This window comes from Prosopis cineraria, unplaced genomic scaffold (genome assembly GCF_029017545.1).
Source record: "Prosopis cineraria cultivar Desert tree isolate PC_DT_omini unplaced genomic scaffold, ASM2901754v1 PC1, whole genome shotgun sequence".
Classification (NCBI taxonomy): domain Eukaryota; kingdom Viridiplantae; phylum Streptophyta; class Magnoliopsida; order Fabales; family Fabaceae; genus Prosopis; species Prosopis cineraria.
The window spans coordinates 52,249,528-52,272,089 of NW_026555332.1; the positions used below are offsets into that span (position 1 = coordinate 52,249,528).

The 22,562-nt window shown below is 35.6% G+C and overlaps 4 protein-coding genes across 5 annotated transcripts; 1 reads left to right on the plus strand and 3 right to left on the minus strand.

Moving 5' to 3' along the window:
* Nucleotides 1-1,813: 1,813 nt before the first annotated feature.
* LOC129291022 (probable arabinosyltransferase ARAD1) lies at nucleotides 1,814-4,374 on the minus strand. 2 transcript variants are annotated; one of them, XM_054928125.1, is made up of 3 exons: nucleotides 3,951-3,978; nucleotides 3,000-3,825; nucleotides 1,814-2,906 (listed from the first exon to the last, which is right to left on the minus strand). In XM_054928125.1, the coding sequence occupies exons 1-3, from the start codon at nucleotides 3,968-3,970 to the stop codon at nucleotides 2,313-2,315; spliced, it is 1,440 nt and encodes a 479-aa protein (XP_054784100.1). In that variant the 5' UTR covers nucleotides 3,971-3,978; the 3' UTR covers nucleotides 1,814-2,312. The 2 variants fall into 2 exon arrangements, with proteins under 2 accessions (XP_054784100.1, XP_054784092.1); XM_054928117.1 differs by having other exon boundaries at nucleotides 3,000-4,374.
* A 1,724-nt stretch (nucleotides 4,375-6,098) lies between these two features.
* Nucleotides 6,099-10,170, minus strand: LOC129305945 (NADH--cytochrome b5 reductase 1-like). The gene is made up of 9 exons (XM_054946185.1): nucleotides 9,948-10,170; nucleotides 9,158-9,299; nucleotides 8,839-8,929; nucleotides 8,633-8,710; nucleotides 8,168-8,248; nucleotides 7,986-8,075; nucleotides 7,108-7,173; nucleotides 6,556-6,642; nucleotides 6,099-6,398 (listed from the first exon to the last, which is right to left on the minus strand). The coding sequence occupies exons 1-9, from the start codon at nucleotides 10,054-10,056 to the stop codon at nucleotides 6,306-6,308; spliced, it is 837 nt and encodes a 278-aa protein (XP_054802160.1). The 5' UTR covers nucleotides 10,057-10,170; the 3' UTR covers nucleotides 6,099-6,305.
* A 3,013-nt stretch (nucleotides 10,171-13,183) lies between these two features.
* Nucleotides 13,184-15,255, minus strand: LOC129306053 (probable lysophospholipase BODYGUARD 4). The gene is made up of 4 exons (XM_054946377.1): nucleotides 14,556-15,255; nucleotides 14,110-14,459; nucleotides 13,788-13,984; nucleotides 13,184-13,692 (listed from the first exon to the last, which is right to left on the minus strand). Exons 1-4 carry the CDS (start codon nucleotides 14,986-14,988, stop codon nucleotides 13,377-13,379), a joined length of 1,296 nt encoding a protein of 431 aa, XP_054802352.1. The 5' UTR covers nucleotides 14,989-15,255; the 3' UTR covers nucleotides 13,184-13,376.
* Nucleotides 15,256-16,802: 1,547 nt separating this feature from the next.
* Nucleotides 16,803-17,658, plus strand: LOC129306059 (uncharacterized). Its single transcript, XM_054946390.1, has 3 exons — nucleotides 16,803-17,091; nucleotides 17,172-17,233; nucleotides 17,321-17,658. Exons 1-3 carry the CDS (start codon nucleotides 17,007-17,009, stop codon nucleotides 17,453-17,455), a joined length of 282 nt encoding a protein of 93 aa, XP_054802365.1. The 5' UTR covers nucleotides 16,803-17,006; the 3' UTR covers nucleotides 17,456-17,658.
* The last annotated feature ends 4,904 nt before the right edge of the window (nucleotides 17,659-22,562 follow it).

Below are 22,562 nucleotides of genomic sequence, written 5' to 3' on the forward strand. Positions count from 1 at the left end.
TGTATATTATTCCTTTTATTTTTTTTTTCTATATGCAATTATGCATTCATGTTCTTGTAAGTAATTCAAGTTTATGGATTTTGCTTAAACTAGAAAGATGATAGTTGGCACGCGAGACCACATCCACCAGCCGGTTGACTACAAAACTTGGTTTTTAAGATAAAGTATTTAAATATTTTTAAGAAAATCACAATTTTAAATTTATAATTAATCTTGATATATAATTATAGCGCCAAACACACTATTTCCACATTTAAGTATCTGACCTTAGTGAGAGTTAAACACCTACTTAAATAATAAACTGCCTACTCACATCTCCCATCAACATTTTAGACTAACATACAACCTATGGATGTGGCAATAGAAGCTAAATATAATAAAAATGAGTGTTCTCCCTCAGGGCTACTAAGATCAAAAGTTTTGTCAAGTGTTCTTTAATATTGTCAAAGGCTGCCTGATGATATCTGGTCCAAGTGAATTCCTCAGTATTTTTAAGTTTCAAGAGTTCAAAAAAATCCTTCATCTTCCCTACAAGGTTTAGGATAAAACGCTTGAGATAATTAACTTGTTTCAAGAACCTTTGAAGTTCTTTCTTGTTGCTCGACGCCTTCACCTTCAAGATGGCCCATGCTTTATAATAAAAATATTTGAATATATTTTCATAAAATCATGATTTTAACCTTCAAAATTAATTACTTTTTGTATCCAAACATGCACCTGTGGTCTCGAGCATTGAAGTCTAAAATATTCCTGTTATTTATGTTTAATTAAAATTCAGCATTATATATATGTGCATTCTCATGTAAGGATATAACTGAAAATGTTTTTCTTTAAATTTTTTAAATTACTTTTTTTTTTCTGATAGAAGATTCTATTGAACATTTAATTTGAATAATATATTACCTCTGTCTTAAATTATAGTACATTTTTGAAGGAGTTTAACTGTTCTAAAATATAAAATATTTTGAGTATATTAAGATTTTATTAAGTGGGTCAATTTTAATATTATCCTTATTCTCTCTATAATTAATTTTCATCTCTTATGTTTTCAATATATTCAATTATAAATATTTTTAAAATTTTATATTTTTATTTTAAAAAGATAAAATTATTAAATATATTTAATAAAATTTATTAATATATAAAATTTTATTTAAAAATATTTTATAATTTAAGACAAAGTACATATAAACATAACCACAATCAATGGAGTCAGATTTATAAGGCCTGCAAGGAGTGAGGAACCTTACCTTACCTATGCTAAAATGTAAAATAATTCACTGTTTATGGAACAGTGGATTTAACAGTGCCGTGGGATCCACAATTGTTTTTTTAATTCAATTATTTCTTTATCAATGTTTTAAAATTATTTTTCTATTTAATCCCGTGCATCGCACGGGATATTTTCTAGCTGTAGAAGTAAAATTAAAATGGGCAAGCAATGGCGTCTAAATGCCCAAATGGAGACACGAAACGGAAGGTCATTTGTAGGATTACAAGGCGATCCCACAGGCTTGAATGCCATTGAAGACGCCTCCCTTCTCTCGCCATCCTCGAAAATGATGCTTCCCTCTCTTCCCTCTCTTCCCTCTCGCATTTAATTCGCCTTCTAATTAGCCGCATCATCTAGAAAGGGGCAATTATGATAGTTTAAGAGAGAACTTTACCTTCACATTGCCGTAACCGGACACAATCTATACATATCAGCACTAGTTTGTCAAAGGATGCCAATACAAAGGGTCAAAGTCTGTAAGTGTGTGCGTGTGTATTCACTTCGGCCAAAATATTTGAACCAGACAAAAGCCTTATAGCATTTGAAAAATCATTTGTCAATCCATATATCTTATACATTGGTAGGGTAGGAACTCATCATTTGTCATGAAAGTCATAAACACCCCCCCTTTCCTTGTGAGAAAAATATACATTGACAGACTCAAATGAATGGACGAGACACGCGTTTCATTACACATAAATATAATGACTGAAAAACTGGATTAAGATAACATGGCCGTTGAACTGTAGCTCAAACTGTAGCACGAAGGACAACAAAGATTCTAACTTACTCATGTATAACATTAGCGGCCTCAGCCCACTACTCTGTTGCTGACACGGAGAAAACTAACAGCAGAAAGGAAAAGCAGGACTGATATGCGTTGAGACACAGACATGTCATTCGTAGTATGTAAAGGGTTGATTCGAATGAAATACAGTTAGAATTTCATTCGACACCCACGGTCACAAATAGAATCTGCCGGCTTTTCCTACACAATGCCAGTATGAAGTCGCCTCTTCTCCGTCAAGCACAAAAACACCTAGGCTGCGGGGTTTCTTACAATAATATTTCTCCTTTCTAACCAGTAATTCACTGGTGCAGGTATTGTGGGTAAGCTTCTCTCTTTCTTAGGCAGAGATCGAGTATAGCGCCTGGATCTGTGTAACTTGAGTCTCATTGCAGGAACTCTTCGAGCCACGGCCCGCCAAATCATCTGCACAGAATCTCCTTCCTTTGATGGATACTGATACTCGAACATGTGTTCCACCTCTTTCAGTTTCTTCCACATTCGGGTCCATTCTTCTTTGCCGATACTCCTAATGAAATTTATCAGATAATTTCTCTTGAGTGCGTCTCTTGTCCGAACAAATATGCAGAACTCAGAGTAGTCGACGACATCCTCGTATGGCAGCTCAATCTCATCACTTATGATCACAGGAACACAGTGACTAGCAATGGCGTCAAACAGGCGATTTGATGAAGGGGTGTCACCAGCTATATTGAGACAGAACCTAGAAGAATGCATTCCCTCCGTTGCTTGCCTGATCCCACCTTTCTGAACACTCCCAGATGAAAAATGCACTTCTTTCTCATCTTTCAGCATGTTATACAGAGCTAGCCTAGCATGGCCACCCTATCAGAGAAAAACAGAAGCTAATTAAGCAAGACCAGCGTGTGTTGTGTAAATTGGGAATGCAAAGACAGAATTCCGTGAAAACTTACGTACATCTTTTCTGTGAATTGCCCCTTGAAAGTAGAGCAAAATCGGTCGGTTATCGAAGTCAGAGGAATCGTTGACGTAGGACCTGACCACGTGTTTATATGGTGCAATCACGTCTTTCTCAACATTTGCTATGTTTGGAGGATACCTCCCAAAGTCTGAGAGTATGAGTGTAGCAGGCCACAGCTTCGTTCTGGCCGTTAACATACTATTTGGATGGTGAGCTAATATCAAGTGGTCCACTCCGCCAGATCTCTTCCATTCCTCTCGAGACATCAGAAACTGCACTAACTTCTCTTGCAGTACCCTGTTCATGCTCTTTCTTTCGTGTTTATTGGTTTTGGAATGCCGGTTATAGCACAAAGAAGAAAAGAACGGAACAAATATGATATCAGCTTCGCTAACATTGCGAACTCTCATTGCAGCGCCAGCATTGGGGGGTTCAGGTAGTTCTGAAGCAAGAAGATCCATGGTGAGCCAAAATTCTATGCTGTGTTGTAAATTCAAGCCCCCAGGATGGTGAGGTATTTGGGTTGAAATGTCAGGCCAAACAGTATTTCCTTCGGGTTTCCAATCCAAGAGTCCAAAATGGAACTCTGGAGGTAAGTCATACATGAAAACCTTAAGAGGAACAACGTTGTCGTTTTTTCTACTGCACTTGGATGCTTCGTCATTTGTTGAAGGTGTTTGATTCTCTGATAGCGTTTCTGTCTCGCGGGTTGCTTCCATTTCCTCGGTGTTCACTAGTATTGCTCGACTGCCGATGGAGGGCTCAGCATTTAGATTATCCTTCTTGAAGGTTGAATTATCGAATTCAGTGGAGAGCTGAGAACTGGGTAAGAAATCAGTATCACTGAAACGGGGACGACTGGTCGAACGAAGAACAAAGAACCAAGATAACACAAACAAGGAAGATGTGATCGTAAAGAACCATAACAATGACTTGCGAGAAAGAACCTTCGTGGATGACACGGCATTTCTCTCGGCCATTTCAGTAATATTATCGCCAACTAATCAGCTTACATTTCTGCCTTCAAAGCAACCTTGATGGGGATTCAAGAAGAAAATGGAAAGGTTATATATAACAGAGCAAAACTCTAGATAGATTGATAGGCGTCATTCTGACAATGTCCAAGCCAAGTTAATCAGAATGAGCAAAAACAGAGCCAGATGAGATCAAATGAAACCAGAATAGTAATGAGAAACTCGGAGAATGAAGAAGAGAACACGGTTCTTGCGAGGAACGATAACGAAAAAGTGGGAAGAAGCGGGAGAATAGGGTCTAAGGTGTGAACTGTGGAAGCGGGCTACTCTGTTTAAGCTCCACAATTGAAAGAGAGAGAGTAACTGCGTCGTCTTTGCATGCTTCCTCTGTTCCTATTTCGGGAATGGTCAGAAAATCAGGGTTTGTCTAAGGAAGATCGTTAAAGTACGGACAAAAATATTTATTTTTGGACAAAGTAATCAGTAGTATTAGGATCACTGTGGTATCAATACGAGAGCAATTAGTGGGGACGCACCGTCATTATTTGGGGGTAGTGGAGTGTGAATTGGAATGTGTTATTATTGGGATTATAAGAAGGCATTTAATGTGAGCGACGATGCGTGCACGCAAGTTGCTAGGGAGGATCAAAACAGCATTATCACAACACAGAACTTTGACAGATACCCTTGTTAATGTTAATTTCAGCCAGACAACAGTAGCTAGTGCAAGTAGTTGATTGGATATTTAATTACCAAAGATACTAGTAGTTTAGTATTAATACTCCTATGATTCATTGGAACTAACGCCTGTCATCGGGAAATCCAGCCTCTTGCAATAGATAATAAATGCATGACCATGTGATCGGTCAATTACAGGAGGACTTGTGCCCTCGTTTTGAATTGATCCTTTAAAACTAGTAGATTTTATTCATTTCATTTAATTCATTATTTTGGGTTGTTGGGTTTACATACTTGAAAATTTATTTTACTATTGTATGCAATTAAAAGCACCCGCTTGTTACTATTAATATTTAAATTTATATTGAGAGAGAGATGCATTTATATTTAATACTTAATCATATTTTAGATAGAATTTAACTTTTTACAATTTCCTGATGGTAATTAATAGAGAGATAGAAATGTCAATTCCTATTGGCTTACTCTATTTTCCTTTCTAATTTTTCATTTTAACATTTGAGAACTGTGACTTTGAATAAGAGAGAGTGTTTGGGCGCACCAATCAATGTTTGTCACAATATCTATGACCAAGGACATCCACGTGCTCTGTTTCTCAATTACCGTATTGTAAAATTACACTCTCTTAATCTTAATTTATTATTTATTTTTAATAAAATTACACATCCGCTAAAATTTATTAAATATAATTTCCAATCTCTATTTTTTAATAAATTTTTAGAATACACTTCATTAACATGAAAGAGTAGAACGAATGGTTTTTCCATAAAGACAAGCATAGGAAGACCAAAAAAAAAAAATTATGAAAGTTGTCAAGGAAACTTTAGTTAATAATATTTCAAAAAACTTGATTAATGATAAAATATAATGATACTCATCCATTTTTATATAAAAAAAACTGTATCACACAGTTTAAAAAAATCGATTAACTATAATAATTATATTTAAAAATAAAAAAATAAGTTAAAATATCCTATATTAATCAACATAAGCATATATTAATTATTTCTTATCAATGTAAATTATGAAGAGTGATTTAAAAAATATATAATAAATATTTATTAAAATAAGTGATTTTATTTATATTGAAAAACAAGTAAAAAGTAGTCACTTCTCTAACAATAATAAAAAACAAAGGAAATACCTCACAATTCATGTAACCAATCCCATTTAATAAAATAAGACTTGCTGTAACATGAGAGAATGGAGGGCAAAGAAGTATATTTTATGACTGAAGTAATGAAAAGTAATATCGAAAGAATTATTAAAAAAACTTTATTTTTTTAAAACATTTTATATTTCAAGATACTCAATTACCTGAAAAAATATCTTATGAGATAGAGAGGGAATATTGATTTACTTTCAACTTTGTTTAAACAAAACGCTGTGTCGGTCATGAATAACTTTTAAAGGTGCACAATCTCCTCAGCTAGAAAGCGTTCTTTCCATTTTGGATATATTATTTTAGATAATGGGCGACACATGCAAAATTATTTTGCATGTGAAAGTATGTGAATATTCATAATGCCTGAAACATGGGAGGCAATGTCTCACCCTCATAATCGGATTAAACGCAGTTATTTCATATTTTCAACACTCAGCAACGGGAAAGCGTTCAGGTGATGAAATCAATCAGAACTGGAACTGCATCTCGGGGGAATATCCAATGGCATCCAGGTGAGCAGCCATGGCCTTGTTCATGGGCGGTGGTCCACACCTCAAAATCTGCGAATCCACATTCCACAACCACCGTGTTCAATCATTATTCATTAGTCATTACCCTCCTCTGAAGCTCAGAAGCTCACAGCATCAATTGAATTAACACCACCAGAAGCTCAAGTTAATAATATGGGGAAATGGGTAAAAATAAATAAAACAGAACCTTGATGTCATTGGCTGGAGCAGGGCATTGCGCTTGAATCATTTCTTTTGACACAAATCCAACACCGCCATCCCATGCTTCAGGAGGCTGGGGAGATGACATAATTTAAGTCAGTAACATAGAAAGGACTTGTCATTATACAGTCAATACATACAACGCTGAACTGAGTATCATGAGGTGGCCTCTTCCCAGAAAGTATCATGGGTGTTAGCTATGGCACAAGGCAAAAGGCATTTGAGCTCGAGTCAGGAAACTCCCAGAAAGTAAAACCACTAACAAGTCATGCACATTCACTCCAAAGGACTGTTAATTACCTATTTCTTCCAGAAGCAATCAATCACAGTCAGAGTCCAAGGACATATTTGTCCTTGTTAATCGTTATTCACGAATCACTATCATGATTTTTCCATGAATTTCCTCACAAGAATGAGAACTTTTGAATTGCTTGGTCAATCTTAGTTAGGACTACAATTACAATATCAATGATGCCAAAGCATGGATGCCATGAATGAGGAAACGAAAACTTTTGTTCTGCATTGTACTGCAACTAACCTGATTTAAGACATAGTATACTTTAAAGCGATCTGGATGCTCAGAAGCAAGTCCATCCAATTCTTCCTGCAGACACAAGAAAAGTGTATATTGAGGGATCCCTACGAATAGTACAAAAAAAATTCAAAAGCCAGTCGCCAATCTGAAGGGGGGATGTGTAGCTCAAGTTTTTCCATGAAGAAACAGTTATATAATACTGAGTAAGGAACAGAAATAACAATAATGAAGAGAATTTTGAGTGAAGTACAAAAATGTCTCCATGAAGAAACAGTTATATAATTCTTTGACACTTCTGACATTCCTACTTCGTATCTGATGGAACCTCACCATCACCCCCACCCTCCTCAATGAATATGCAAAGGACAAATAATCCCTCTTTGCAGCAAAAAAGGAAGTTGCTAAGCAAGTTCATAACCTCAAAAGATAATAGTAAATGATAGATAGAGAGACAAAAGCATATCCAACTACTTTGCAACCAAAAACATACATTTTGCCCCAGTTATTGACATTTCCTATGCAGAACTTTAAGAAATCAATTGCATAAATAGACTTGAGGGAGGCATTTTGAAACAACCATAAATAATTGCCAAAAACTGAGAAGTTAATCCAAGAAAAACATCCTTTCACACAAATTGCAGCTCCCTACACGGCAATAGAGACAGATTATTAGCTGCAAGTAGGTGTATTGTGCTTTGTGATGAACAAGAATGGTGTCATAAAGGCCATAAATTTCTCAGCATACCTACTGCTGCAGACTGTGGAGAAACAACCATAGATCATGCATGGACAAAATAATCAACTTTGGTATCAAGCTATGAATCTCATCAAATAAATGAAAAAAAGATAATATATTTCATTGGGGAAAAAAAGCCAGTTACCTTCAAAAGAATGTCCTCATATGTAACATTGGCATAGATAAGATGCACCTTTGTCCTGTCTTTTGGGTTTTCTAGTATGGCTCTAGCAACCTAAAGGAGCAACAGGGCAAAAGATTATGTCACAGGATTCTTTTAAGCCTCTCGATGATGAATAAACAAAAGCATCTGTCCTAAGTGTATACTTGGAACATTGGTGTGATTCCAGACCCTCCAGCAATCATCCCAAATGCTCTAACATCACCAACTCGATACTTGAAGCGTCCCTGTAAGTGATATGGCGTGCAATAAAACAATCCAAATAACAAGCTTTTGACGTGGCTAGAAGAAATTATATCCAAAATACATAGACTCACAGAGAAAATCTACAACACGATTAAATCCACCAAATAAATATACTAGTTAGAAAACACACAAATAAATTTCCTGATGTTTTTCTGTTCCTCATTATTCATTAAGATGAATTTGACCTACGGCAGTATAGTTTATGGGATTTCATTCAGATATGATATGAAACAAATTTTACCAGGAAGTGCAAGAAATGTCTAAACATTCTCGGGAAATAAAATAAGGCATCAAAATTTCAACAGAGAGAAGAAAAGGGGAAGCTAAGAGAATTTTGTAAGATGGTGCGTTTCAGAAACATTTACCTTGGGTCCTTTAACAGCAAGATAGTCACCAACACGCATCTCACGGAAATGGTGAGACATCCTCCCTAGAGGGTACATCTAATCGAAGCCAAGCGGGAGAAAATAACAAGGGAAGAACATTGGATATAAGAAAGTTAATGGGAGAAAAGGTAAAGACAGTAAACTCAGTCCAACCAAAAAGAAAAAAAAGCTATGGACAAACATACCTTTATGACTAGCTCAAAATATCCAACATCAGAATCCAGCGTAGTAGGTGTATATGGTTTGATAACTTCTTCACCTTGACTATCCTTGCCCCTGTTACAAAAATAGCTTGCTCATAGAATGATAAGAAAACATTGACAAAGAAACTAAACAAAGGGAAAATTACTACCAGCATATTTCTCAGTAAAATTCAAAATGCATTATCTGTTCTCAGCCACCATTAAGACTTACACAAAGAGCACATAACAATTTTGAAACTAACAATCTGAGCAGGTTTCAAGCAAAGTGAGAAACACAAGAAACAAGATCAGCCAGTGAAACCTGCAACTTATATGTTGTCCTATTGGAAGACCCAAAACTGAAGTAGGAGTTGGAAGTTCAAATGTGAACTTTGCCACATTATGGCTCAGCTGAGTGCGCTTCACAAGTTTAAACCCCTTAAAAACGTCAGGGTTTAAGCAGCCTGCGATCACATGGATGATGCGATGCACGCTTTAGAGATCACAGGGTAACTAATTACAACAATAAAATCAGAAACTACTAACAACAAGCAATAGCAAGAAAATTAGACAATCCTAGTACTTAGTGCATTGAGTTTCACGTCATCTCTTGCTCACATCCCCCCCCCAACTTTTCAAATAGGAAGTCCAATGAAAATCAAATTGAGAGACATTCTACACGCAGCGATATATAATGCCATATGTCTTTACAATATTGTCTTGCATACTGATTGGTACACCAAAGATCTTCATTAAAATGTCAGACTGCTCCTCGTAGAATGTAAAACATGGAAAAGGACTTACATTGAAAGAGATTAAGATTCAAAATAACAGATTCCACAAGCATAAATGAGCGTCCAAACATCATCGATAGAAGGATAAAGGGTCCGAGCAATAGATTTCGCAAACCAAAAATTTCGAGCCAAAAAACTTTGTTGAAGACACACATATCGAGGCATTGTCTTGTCTTCCATTTTTTTTTTTTGGGGGGGGGGTGGTTGTGCTAAAAACTTCCGGGAATGACTAGTCATGGTGAATATTAACCCCCATTCATAATCATGACACGTTAAGCGAAATTCGAGGAGGCAGGAAAATGAAATCCAAGGTCAAACCTTTGGCCTTCTTGGACGACAAGAGGTAGAAAGCACCGAGAGCAATGGCCACAAAGGCCACGGCGACGCCCACGAGCATCTGATTTTCCGGTGTCTGTAGGAAGTCCATGGTTTCAGCTCTAGATTTCAGGCGCAGAGTTGCGGGAGATTCACGGCCTTTTGGTGCCTCTGGGTCTCCGCCAAACGTCCCAGACGAAAGTCGAAACTCCCCAGCGAATGTTTAAGCAGGAATTATGGCAGGTGTGCGTGAAAATAATAAGATAAAATTAAAAAAAAAAAAGGGAAATTTGCGTGCTGTGGCTTCGATCTTGTAAAATTTTGTCCGAAAGGCCCTAAAACTCTAAATTAGAAAATCATGGAGGTTAATGTTGCAATGAATGAAAATATTCAAAGTTTAACGGTAATGGAAATTATACTAAGAGTAAAATACTTTAACACACCCCTTATTTTATCTTAATTATAAATATTTTTTTTATTTTTAAAATACATACCAACCTCATTAAGTATTAATAGTTATAAAACAAAACCATTCTATTTATTTTTAAAATTTTATTTTTATCTATACAACAGTCTATTAATAGTTAAATTATATATATTGAACTAAAATATCATTTTTTAAATGTAAATATTATTTTAAAATTAATCATAGTACTTAAAAAATTAATGCATATATTTTTAGTTTAAATTTATTTTTTATTTTGTAAACATATTCATTAAAAAGAAAAATATCAACTGAGGACCTTTGGAAGTGATTTATATGAAAAAAAGATTGTAAGATTATGAAGTTGTTTTGTAGCCTCTTAATACTTGGCTAAAATTAAGTTTTTATGGGATAAAACGACATTACCCATAGAGTTTAAAATAGCAAAAAAAAAAAAAAAAACATGTGTGTTAACTATTAAAGCTTGAATATATTATTAATTTTGAATGAACTATTTATCAAAATTCAATTTAATACTTGTTGACAAATGACTAACGTTTGTACAATTAAACTCATATTATTTTATTTTTTATGTGGTTGAAATTTGAATGTGTTGTTAATAATCATAAATAAATTATTGTTAAAACTCAAATAACTTGTTTACGCAGAGTGAATATTTATTTCATTAAACACGTGCTCAGTTTTTTATCTTATCAAAATATGAATTTGTTGTTGCTAATTATAAATGAAGTGTTGTCAAAACTTGAATGGTTTGTTGTTTATACGAGGTAAACAGTTACTTCATTAAAACACATACTATTAGTTTTTCTATCTTATTAGTGTCTAAATATATTATTAATCATGAATGGAGCATTGTTAACACCTAAATAAAATGTTGTTAATCTCTCACATGTGATTTTTTTAATTAATTTAAACTTTTGAAGTGATGTCATATTTTCTGATAAAAACTTAATTTTAGCCAGATATCAAAGGACTGTGGCGTAAGTTTAAAATTTTATAATCTTTTTTGAATGCAAATTACCTATAGGGGCTCTCAGTTGATATTTTCTCTTATTAAAAAGGCAATTAAAAACTTAACGAAGTAAAGATTTTTTTTTTCAGAAATAAAATCATATTTATTTTAAAAAATATTTCATTAATTTTAACAAAAAATTTAAGTTGTTTATTTAAATATTGACACACTTAATTATTTATTAAAATTAGGAGAGAAAGTAGACAATTATATTATAATGGAAAACTAAAAAAATTTAAAATTTAACAAAATTTCAAATAAAAATTTGAGTATGTTAAAATATTTAAGGTTTTTAAAATAAAAGAAAGGTCTCCGTAAGTTTAATCAAAACAAGAAAAGTCATTATATTTAACTCTTATAGCAATTTTAATTATTTTATGAGGTTATATTATATTTATTTTACAGTATGATAATTTCAAGATGCATTTCATTGTGTAACTTAAAGAAATTTTAAGCAGTGATTTTAATAAATTTGGCATTAAAAAGGTAATAAAAAATTAAAATTTAAATAAATGATGATTTTCAAATGTAAATTAAATTAAATTACTTCGTACATTGATTCAAAAATTCAGTAATTTTAGCTTCGTTATAAGTTTTGAAGGATTGGCCTTTTCTTTTGCAACATTAGCTTGGGGTATTCTCGTAAAAAAAACGTTAGATTGGAATATAGAATGTAATTTTCCCTAAAAATATAGGGAAGAGAGCATTGGACATTGATGAGGTGGTAGCCTGAGCCTGGTTGGTGGACCCGATACGAGGGACCTATTGTATTTTTTTTTTTTTTAAGGAAAACAACGTTGTGGCCATTGCCATTGGAGCGATCTCACGATTAGGTAACCTATCAAATTGTGATACCAAATATATATTCCATCTGAATTATTTTTCAACATATTCTATCAAAATTACAAAAAATTAAATTTTATTAATTTTATTTTAAAATTTAATAAATTTTTATCTTTACCCGTCGTAAAGATAAAAAAAATTATCATTACTCACCATTTTCCTTCATTCTTGCTTTAACATTTTATAAAATAATCAGAACAAGTGTGCTTTAATATATTAATAATTAATAATATAAATAAAAATAATTTATCATAGAATAATTAATATAAGTATCTATCTTGATTTAATTAAAAAAATATTAAATATATAAAATTAACTGCATGAGTTTTTTTTTTTTTAAATCATACATGAGCCAAATATTGACAAGATTGTGAATGGATCGACTTACGAGGACAGAAAGGCTGGAAGGGTAGGGTTTTTTTTAAAAAAAAAAAAAAAAACAAAAAACCCAGAGCTTGAAGGGTAGTTGGAGGGGTGCAGTGAAACTTGAGGTAGAGATACAGATGAATCCTCTTGGAAACGTGGAGCCAGCTTTCTCGGCCAGCACGCGCTACGCGCCTTTCTCCTTCCAGTTTGTTGCTTCTCATATGGAAATATGGAACTAAAAATCAACCTCTTCGTGTGCCTGCAGACACATCGCTTTCCGGACTCCAGTGCTTATTGAGTGAGATCAAAGTTTCTTTTGGGCACACCCACACGGTGTAACCATAGTTCAAATCTTTTGTTTTCATACAGTCAATCTGGGCCCTGTAGTTCGCTTCAGATGTCACCATCTGACCTGATTTTTTTTTTCTACGCCATTGCAGCAGTCAATTTTTTCCAGGTTTGATAAGAGTTCAATCCAGTCTTGATTACGATTATTCCTTATACTATTTCAAACTCTCAGAACCGTTCGAATGCTCTGGAGATTTTGCATCCAATTAAAAAGACATTGGAAAGTTTTTCTCGATGTTCTGCTTCATTTCACTTATTCTTCTTTTTAAAACAGAAGGTTTAAATTTGAAATATTATACAATATGTCAAGTTCCCAATTTATTGGAACCTCCAAGGCAAGCCTTCTCAACCTTCCTATCTAAACGGATCCTCCAAGAGCCTGTATTTTAGTAACATCTTATATTTGTACATTACTACATCAGCAAGATGCCCATATATCCTCCAGGTAATGAGCAAATTCCTTCTCTCTGCCAAAAATTACGGTGCCATGATCTGTATTTCTTACGGTGCTCATCTCAGCTTTTGGAGCCTTCAGCTTCAAGTTATAGCAGCACTCCGACGGGACAACACCATCTCTGTCACCTCGAATCACATTTATTCTGACCCCAGCTTCACTCAAAACTTCCAGGTAACTATCCAAAAATTTCGCGCCCCCGCAAATCACATTGTGCATGGAGCTCCAAGCTGATTGATGGGTGTGCCTGGTCAAGTCTATGGTCAAGAAATGAAGATCCCTGCAAAAGAGGAGGCCAGCTTATCAATATCGTCGATGTCAGTGATGTGCACTGCAATTTCTTTCTCTGTTGTCAAGAAAATGTAGTTTACTTACCTCTTGAAAGTAACGAACTTGATAATTTTCTCCCATATCCTGTGATTTCTGCAAAAGATGAGGCAAACAAATCGACCCAAGTGCTCATACCACGACATGAAGGAAGAACCGAATGCCAATGGCGGCCACAGTTTCTTGCCAGCAAGTTTTGTGAGTGCATTTAAACTAGCATCGTTTCCCCCAGAAGGAAAGTATGGCTGCCAGAAAATCAGCAAAGAGAAAATTGCTAAATGTTAAAGTTGCAGAAGTATGATCATTTTGGTTCTCTGTTTTAAATGACAATTCTGAAAGAGGCATATCAAGGAGGGTTTCAGGCACTTACAGGGGCAACAATGGTGATGGATTTAACACACCTGGGGTACTTTGCAGCCAAAGCCAGTGCAATTATACAACCCATAGAGTGTGCAACCAGATGAAAAGAACTTAAATTCAATGGGTGAACCACAGATTTCTCTATCATTCCCACATGATCCCTCAAAGTGTAGGAACAATTTCTTGGCTTGGGGCTCCTACCAAATCCTAGCAGATCCACCGCAATCAATCGGTAATTCTGCTTTGCTTGTTCAGAAAGATTTGGGAATACTGTTTGTGTCCAGAACGACGAAGAACAGAGAAACCCATGCAAAAAAACCACATTCTCAGAGGGCATTCCCTTGCAGTTCTCGTCAGCAGCTGTTAAACGTAAATTTGAACTGCATGAGCAACCCAATGGACTACATTTTGTACAATAACACGAAAAGGAAACAGAAACACTAGTTCTGAAGTTACCTATCGAGGGCTCTTTCACCACAAAATGAAGTCTGTGATCACCATCACTCACCCACGAAAGGCACGACTCGCACCCACAATCAGACCAACGGTTCATCGACCACCTACCTCCCCCGAATTTTCTCTCAGATTCTTCCAGTTGTTTCCTTCCAATTCGAAGGAAACCCATGTCCCTGAACAAGTTTTTTCTCCTGTAAAAGGTATCTGATAATTCATCGTCCTTATCATCTTTCGAGTTCTCCTTGTGCTTACCCCTGTTTCCGCAGCAACACGTGGGGGCATCCCCTTCAATATGTTCATCAAGGTATTTATATATCAGGCAAAAAACAGTGTCCAGGAAATCAAGAACGAGGAAAACGATGGAGGTGATGATAGAGATGAGCTGTTCAGCGGATTTGGTTAGCCATTTTGCCGAAAAATCTGCAAGAGACATGGACGAAGAGGGAGGGAGCTGGAAAGGGACACGGGGTAGAATGGAGGTTGGAGAAAGGCGAAACTGGGAGACTATGAAATGGCGATAAAGATTCGACCACGTCGAGGCATCTCATTCCACACTCAGTCACGGATGACGTTTGTCCCCTCCTTCCATTTCCACGGCCACCCAAACAACAGAAATATCTCCATTCGATATCGTGTCGATGTCGCCTGTTGTCCTGTTTGCTGGTTACCCGTTTTTGTCTCTCTCGTCATGCCATGGCTCGGCAACGGCAACTCAACCCTTTGTCTTTTTGGCAACCCTTTGTCAAACAAGCAAAGCAAGATAAAGTACGAATAAAATTTATTAAAAGAACTTTTTTTTTTTCGCGTTAAAATTTGAAATGATTAGAAGTAAAACAGTTCAGTGTAAGTTGGAATTGAATTTGAGTCACGTCTGTAGCTTCCATTTCCACCACGCACCAAACCGGAAAAAAGGGCCTGTATTTGGGCTTAATCCCCAAGTTGAAACTGACCTAAAAAGGCTATAATGAGAAGAAAAGGCCTTGGCATGTGTGTGCTCTTCTTGGGCCTACCTTTTGTCTACATTAGACTTTGGACCAAGTTGTGGTGACTGCGACGGGACAGCAACTTCTGCTTGTCTTTTAACAATCCCAAAAAACAAATCCAAGAGAGATCAGGAATATGGAGGATGCTTCGTTTAGAGCAATTTTTATCAACGCGCAACAGTAAAGAATTGTGTAGAGAAGCTTGTACAAGTGTATGGATTAAATTGATGACACCCTCTATTATAGTAATATAATGAGAAAGGAACTGTAGTGGCTGGTGCAGCAAGTTAACTGTCTTGAGCTAGACTACACTATTATATTTACATTTTACACACACAAAGTAGAACCTGGTTTGGTAATTGGTAATTTGGTAGTGGTGATGAGCAGCATAAGATGTAGATGAGTGCTTATGGCTGTCAAGGTCACAGTCAAACACATGAAATCATTGAGAAAGAGAATTATATATGTCAAATCTGCCACACATAGGTCCACCGCCCATAGTCACCCCGCTCTGGCCATCATCTTGACGTGGTGGGTCTCCCACCAATCATGTAGTTCCTGAACATTCCATCCCTTTCACCCACTTGCTCTCCCTCATTTACCTTGTTTACGTTTACGTATATCCCCATGCCATCCATTCCCTCTTGCTTCTCTCTACATCTCCAGACCGAGGCTCGCCCTTCCTCACACCATAGCTATTGCTGCTAAGAACTAGTGGTGTTATATCAGCATAAATAGAAGATTAAAAAAATATTAATAATGTTTGTTTCATTTTAAAATGAGACAAAAGTTGCTTAATCATGGAGGCAATCCAGTGTCTGATCATGATTGGTTATTGATGAACGATCGCACACTCTGGCATGTTATATCAGTGAGCACAAAGTCAAAATTCTGTCTAATCAACTGCCTCTGGCTATGGTGAGCAGGACTAATGGCATTTGGAAGTTTGTACCCGGAGAGCTTATCTTTACTTTATAACCCCTCGGGTCTTCAGGTTATAAACGGTTAACAACGCAGAGGCCTCTCATAAAGTCTAAAGATTTTTTTTTTTTTTTGGTGTTTAATAACTGACTTCAATTGCTAAATTTTATGGGAGCATTAATCCCAAAATTGGTCCCTTTTGTGACACCTAACGACACCCCGTCTACTCATGTATCTGTTTCTCTTCCTTGTGGCGAAGGAACGGTGGACTTAACTTGCTCTTTGCCAAATCTACAAATTAAATATATATATATATATATATATATATGTATGTATGTATGTATATTTAAGGAGAAAGAAATGATAAATATGTAAAAGTTGAGGTTGACTTGGAGCACTAGCACTAGCACTGTCCTGCAAAACTCGATTAAATTATTTTGTCCGTCTGATGTTTTTTCCCCCTATATAAGCACCGTCTCCGCACTGTTTGCCTTATCATCATTCATCACCTTGCTAAGTCTCCAGATCTCTTTTCTGCTCATTCAACATGGTGCACAAATCTCCCCTGCAACTCGTCATAATCCTCCTGGGTTTTTCGTTTGCTGTCTCGTCTGTCGCTGTCCCAGCAAGCAGTAAGACTTGAACCATTTGCAACCGTCAATTCTTTTGATTGCCAAAATTTGACATGCATCTTGAATTTCATGGTCTACAGGAAGCCTCAGGTCAAACGGAGAAGAATTTTCAAGACTCTCAACACAAGCAACCCCGGCCCAGGTTCTATATCTGGACTCATGAATCTAATTCACTGTTTTTTTCAATATGTCAAAATCTCAGAATTGACAACATGAAAAAGAATTGCAGGGTTTGAGGAATGGAGAGGAGATGATTGAGATGGGAGAAGAGGTGATAGAGGGAAGGATGGATTTGGAGAGTACAGATTATCCAGGGACAGGAGCAAACAACCGCCATGATCCAAGAACACCAGGAAGAGCTTGAGTGATCCACAATTGACGTTATAATCTCTGTATAGATTATATATAAGACCTAAGAGGTTGTTTACATACAGATACTGGCTTGAGATTTCTTTATTCTTCATGAAGGTATTGAGGTGGCTTTCTGTGGTCTAAATCTTCCTAAATGTAACGAAGGTTTTGCAATAAAGCGACTCGCCTATGCGAAGCAGCTTCATATGCCCAAAATTAAGTCTAGAAATTTCAACTGTTGAGTTTGGTGGTATTACATGACCACACGGGGAGGCTCAATACATTGCTACAATATCACGTCCGTCTGTGCACTACATGGTTTCACCGACTGCCACGTGTGAGATTCATTGAATCTTCCAATACAATACGAGATAATAATTGTGTTGCCATCACCTCTGATTTTAGTTGAATTCAATGATTCAATGAATTTTGTGGAAAAAATTAATAATTCAATTAATTTTCATTTACATGTTTTTGTGGTTTTAAATTTTTAATTATTTTTTGGCAAGCAAAGGGCTCCATTAAATACGCGCGCGCGCGCGCACAGATAAGTAGAGAGTCCATTGATTACGATGGGCCGAGGATGCTTTCTTTTATAAGTGAGTGGTCCAGAACAACGGAGGAGGCTTTAAATGGGCTTCAGGGAAAATGAAATAAAGCCCAATATACAACCTTCACCTCGTCAGTCATCACAAAACAAAGACCCAACTTGAATTTTGACATCAACTAATATTTTATCCGCATTCAATTACCAAAACCCACCATTATAGACTGACTCGACCACGTGATATCAGTATTGACTTGGATTCCAGGAGCGTTGCTGTTTTTATTTTTTTTTATTTTTATTTTTTGTCCATTGCAAGTTAATTTTTCATTCTGCATGCGCGTGTATTTTCTTTAATCACTACTATTGCAAGTTGATTTCATTGTGCTCAATCAAATCGCCCTTGAAAAATTAAAAAAGTGCATATGTAGGTCACGCTTTTAAAATTTTATTGGTAAATTTATTTTTTTAAAAAAAATTAAGCAGTTAAACTTATAAATTTAAAATGTTTTATTCCAGTCCTGTCAATCAATGGGGATTCTAATTAAGATTATCTTAATGTGGCACACTTATAACGCATGACACAAACCGAGAGACTTTACATATAAATCCCGTAAAATACACTTGAATACCACAAGCAAAAGTTCATTTACAACACATTTAATTGTTATTTTCTTTTACTCAGCTGTCCATTGATCTTATAATATTTAATTGTATTATGTGGGATTTCAAAGTAATTTTTTCAAACAAATTTAGCCTAAAAACCCATGAAATGCAAATGGTTTATTATGCAAAAGTCGGCCTCCAATTCCTGAAATCTCAACAAGTTCAAGGCTTAAAGTAATACGTGAATGCTGTTTACAATATTCGACCTTTCAAACGATATTTCAAAGATTTTTCCTTTTTTAAAAATGCAGTCCTTAATTCAATTTATTTGAATCATTTGACGAGACCTGAACTGCTGGACATCGAAGGGACTCGTGTCCCAAGAAAATCAGAGCAATTAGCAAAAGCAAAAGCAAAAGCCATTTATCCATGAATTCTGAGATTCCAAACATTATTCTACGTACACATAAAATATGCAACGCCATTTGCCAAACGGCGATTAAAATATCCACACGCCACCCTTCGTATCCCTTTGGTCCTCAGCAATGACGTCACCCATTTTCCCGTTAACCCTTTTCTTTCCCAGCATTCAACATTATGATCCTCCTCGCACCAAAAAAACTGTATCATGTAACCGATATTCAAGACGAATTAAAGATATATGTTTAGTTAATAATGTAGATATTGGTTCAGAGCTAGATTTACCACATTGTCTCCGGTCCCTTCACAAAAGCCCCAACTCTGATATCACAAGATAGGAATGGGAAGCAACCACCAAGAAATGGGGAAAACAGGACAAATGGACAAGATTAGTGTTAAACCAAAACTTTATCTTGAGACTATTCTTACACTATTTTGTGGAACAGATCATGAAAAACGTCATATCCCAGAACATAATATCAGCAACATATATGATACGATTCTTGAATGTCGTATGAAAAAATTTCAATCACAGAAGAGACTGAAAAGGGAGCAAAGAGTTTGTTAATCATGCCTGCCAATATATATGGTGCCAGAATGATTTTCCAGAGTCTGTATCTTTTCGTTGATTTTATGTAGAGATTTGGAACTTGACCAGGTTCGGAATCTTCCCCCTACTAAGGCCCAAATGCCAATTTGCAATCTCACAGTACTCTCTATCTGTTGTGGTATTGGTCGAGTATTTTAATGAGGGGAATGACTGGCGTTAAAATTGGGAAAAACCGTGATTTTTTTTTTACCAGAGGGAAAAACCGTGATCAAAGTTAAAATATTTAATCAATACCTGAGGACCAAGTGCAATGTTCTTGGAAATTATAGTCTGCAAACTTACCTTCCCTTTTTGTTTCTGGTGCAGGGGGTCAATCTTTTTATGGTGGTCTTATCAGTACATTGAAGCCTGATTGATTAAATTAAAGTCAAAAGTGACAGCGGAGTGACTAATTTAATTTGCATCAGTAAAAGGGGACAGATTAATTGAAGGAAAAGAGAGCCTGACAGGCACAAAAAAACAAAAGCAAAATCACAGATCATTAGACTTTCAAGGAGCAAGCTAGGAAGATGATTTTCACAGTGCATAGTCACTATTATGCGGGTGTTGAAAAATTTAGTCATAATTGACACTTACGTTAGGGCTGCTATGAAATTTTCTAGGATAATGAAAGCACCAGAAATAAGAGTCAATTGTATTTGATATTCACGCCAGTGAACAGAGAGGACAGGAAGACCATTTAGTTGAAAACTAGTCCGTCCATGTTCCAAAAGCCAAATGAAATACGACGTCCTCAGTGCGAGGTTAATTAAGAGTTAGATCAGGTTCGGAAAATGCACACTTTCACGACATGAATATGAATCGCATTGAAAGAGATCTAACTAAAATGACAGCATTGGTCACAATCCGTGATTTTTTGAAAGGTTATGATGGTCCAAAAGCTAGAGTGTATAAGGCAACTCTAAAAAAATCTAGACAGCTTAAGCACATGAATATTTTAGAGTCTAAAGAACTTCTTGAATATATCTAGATAGTTGATATAAAATATTTTGTATGAAAAAACTGTATGATTGAATCAATTTCCACAATCCATTAAGAAAGTGAAAAAATTCTAAATACAAGGAAAGGTTTATAAATATTTTCACCCCCTTCATTTACAATCATTTTTGAGTTCTCGTAGCAAGAAAACTCTTACATTTACCAAACTTTCTCATTCATCCTTTGCTATCATCCCTTATCTTTGTCATAACATCTTCTTAGTTATAAGGGACGCTTATTTAACATCTTTTAATATAAAGAGTGTTTAATTGCAGCACTGGTCGAAAGATTAGTCTGTGGCAATTGAAACATGATACTAGTATTATGGATTATACTTGCCTAGGTAGGGATCGTTATCTGTCTTATTTTCATGCTGCACCTGATCCTAGGAGTAGGGTTTGAACAACCACACTATATTTTGTCTTCTCCGATGCCGGAAATGCATGGGTGGCCAAACTTGCACCCTACACCATTCGAGTCTAGCTAGCTTTCCATTTTGATGATCTTGATTGCTTTTACCGCTCTTACGGTCGAGTTATGATCATTGATCATTATTCATTATTGGTTTTTGGAGTGAAAGAAAACCTAGAAAAGGGGAGGAACCAATGAGATCACGTAACACAAGAAGGCAATATATACGGCTACCTAGTAGGTTCGGCCAAAAAGATGAAAGGGATTGATACCGAGTAAGCAATAATAGCACGTGCAGAAAATAGCGAATGGGTCCTAATCGAAGTTAGGGGGTATTATAATGTTTATTGCTTGAGGGTTTGTAACGTCAATTATTTTGTTCTTGTTTGGGAAAACTGTGTCATCCCAGATCATCAGGCAGGATTTTGATAATTCACAAATATACATGTACTGATCAACATGAAAGATAAAACCGAATCAACGTTTGGTCAAAAAAAGGAGAAAATGGCGGTGGCACTAGCAATTACCAAAGCCTCTTTTATTGTCAAAAAAGGCTGCGCTTAATGTTCCGTTTTGTTACTACACAAGGACAAACTCCAACTAATCTCAAAAGTTGTCACTTGCACCCACAAAGACCATTGTCTTGGAAGTTGTGAGTTCTGATAACTCACGCCATACAAATAATATAGCAAGCTCCCTTGAGCTGGAACTCCAATATATTGATATCTGATCCGGGATGGTGGGGGCTGTGTTTTTGCTTTTGTTTTCAATGGATCACTTAATTTTACTTAAAAGACACCTATATAGGTATCTGACAATATCTTGAGCCTTTGTTGCTTTCCAAAACTCCATCAAAGTGGCTGTTACATTATCATATGAAAAGCATCATCCATAGATTGACAGAATCCTCTTTGGTCCTCCTACTTTAATTCACAGTACTATCCTTGCTTAGTGACGCGATGTTATAAAAAAAAAACTGGTAAAATTAACATGAGGAAAATGTCAATAAATAGAATCACAAGAAGTTCCATAGTTTATTAGTGCAATTGATCACTTGTTTGTTTAATTTTCCGTCCTCGAATGTTAAAAATGAGGTGATTGGAAATTAAGGACTTTTTTAACAACTTGTTTTAAGAATAGTTTTCTATTCACCAAAATTAAAAAATAAAAAAATCTATTTAATAATATTTTTTAAAAAGTATTTTGAAGAATAAAAAAATAAAATATTATTATCAAAAATAGAAAAGCAAAAATATTTTTAAATATTTGAAATTATTGTTTTGGAGAATAAAAGAAATAAAAAAAACACTCATTTTTTTATTTTTTATTTTCAAAATATGTTTTATAAAATATTAATTTTTAAGATAATAAAATAAAAACATTTTAAAAGAGGCTCTAAACATGAATGGAAATGTGAGAGAGACAAAATAATGCATTATTTCCCTCCCGCCGATCGAGTTCGCCATGTGCGAGCGCGCGCGCACAGTGATTTGTCAAGCATCAAGGACACTGAACTCCTCGTGTTTTGAATTTAATTTATTCGTCATATAT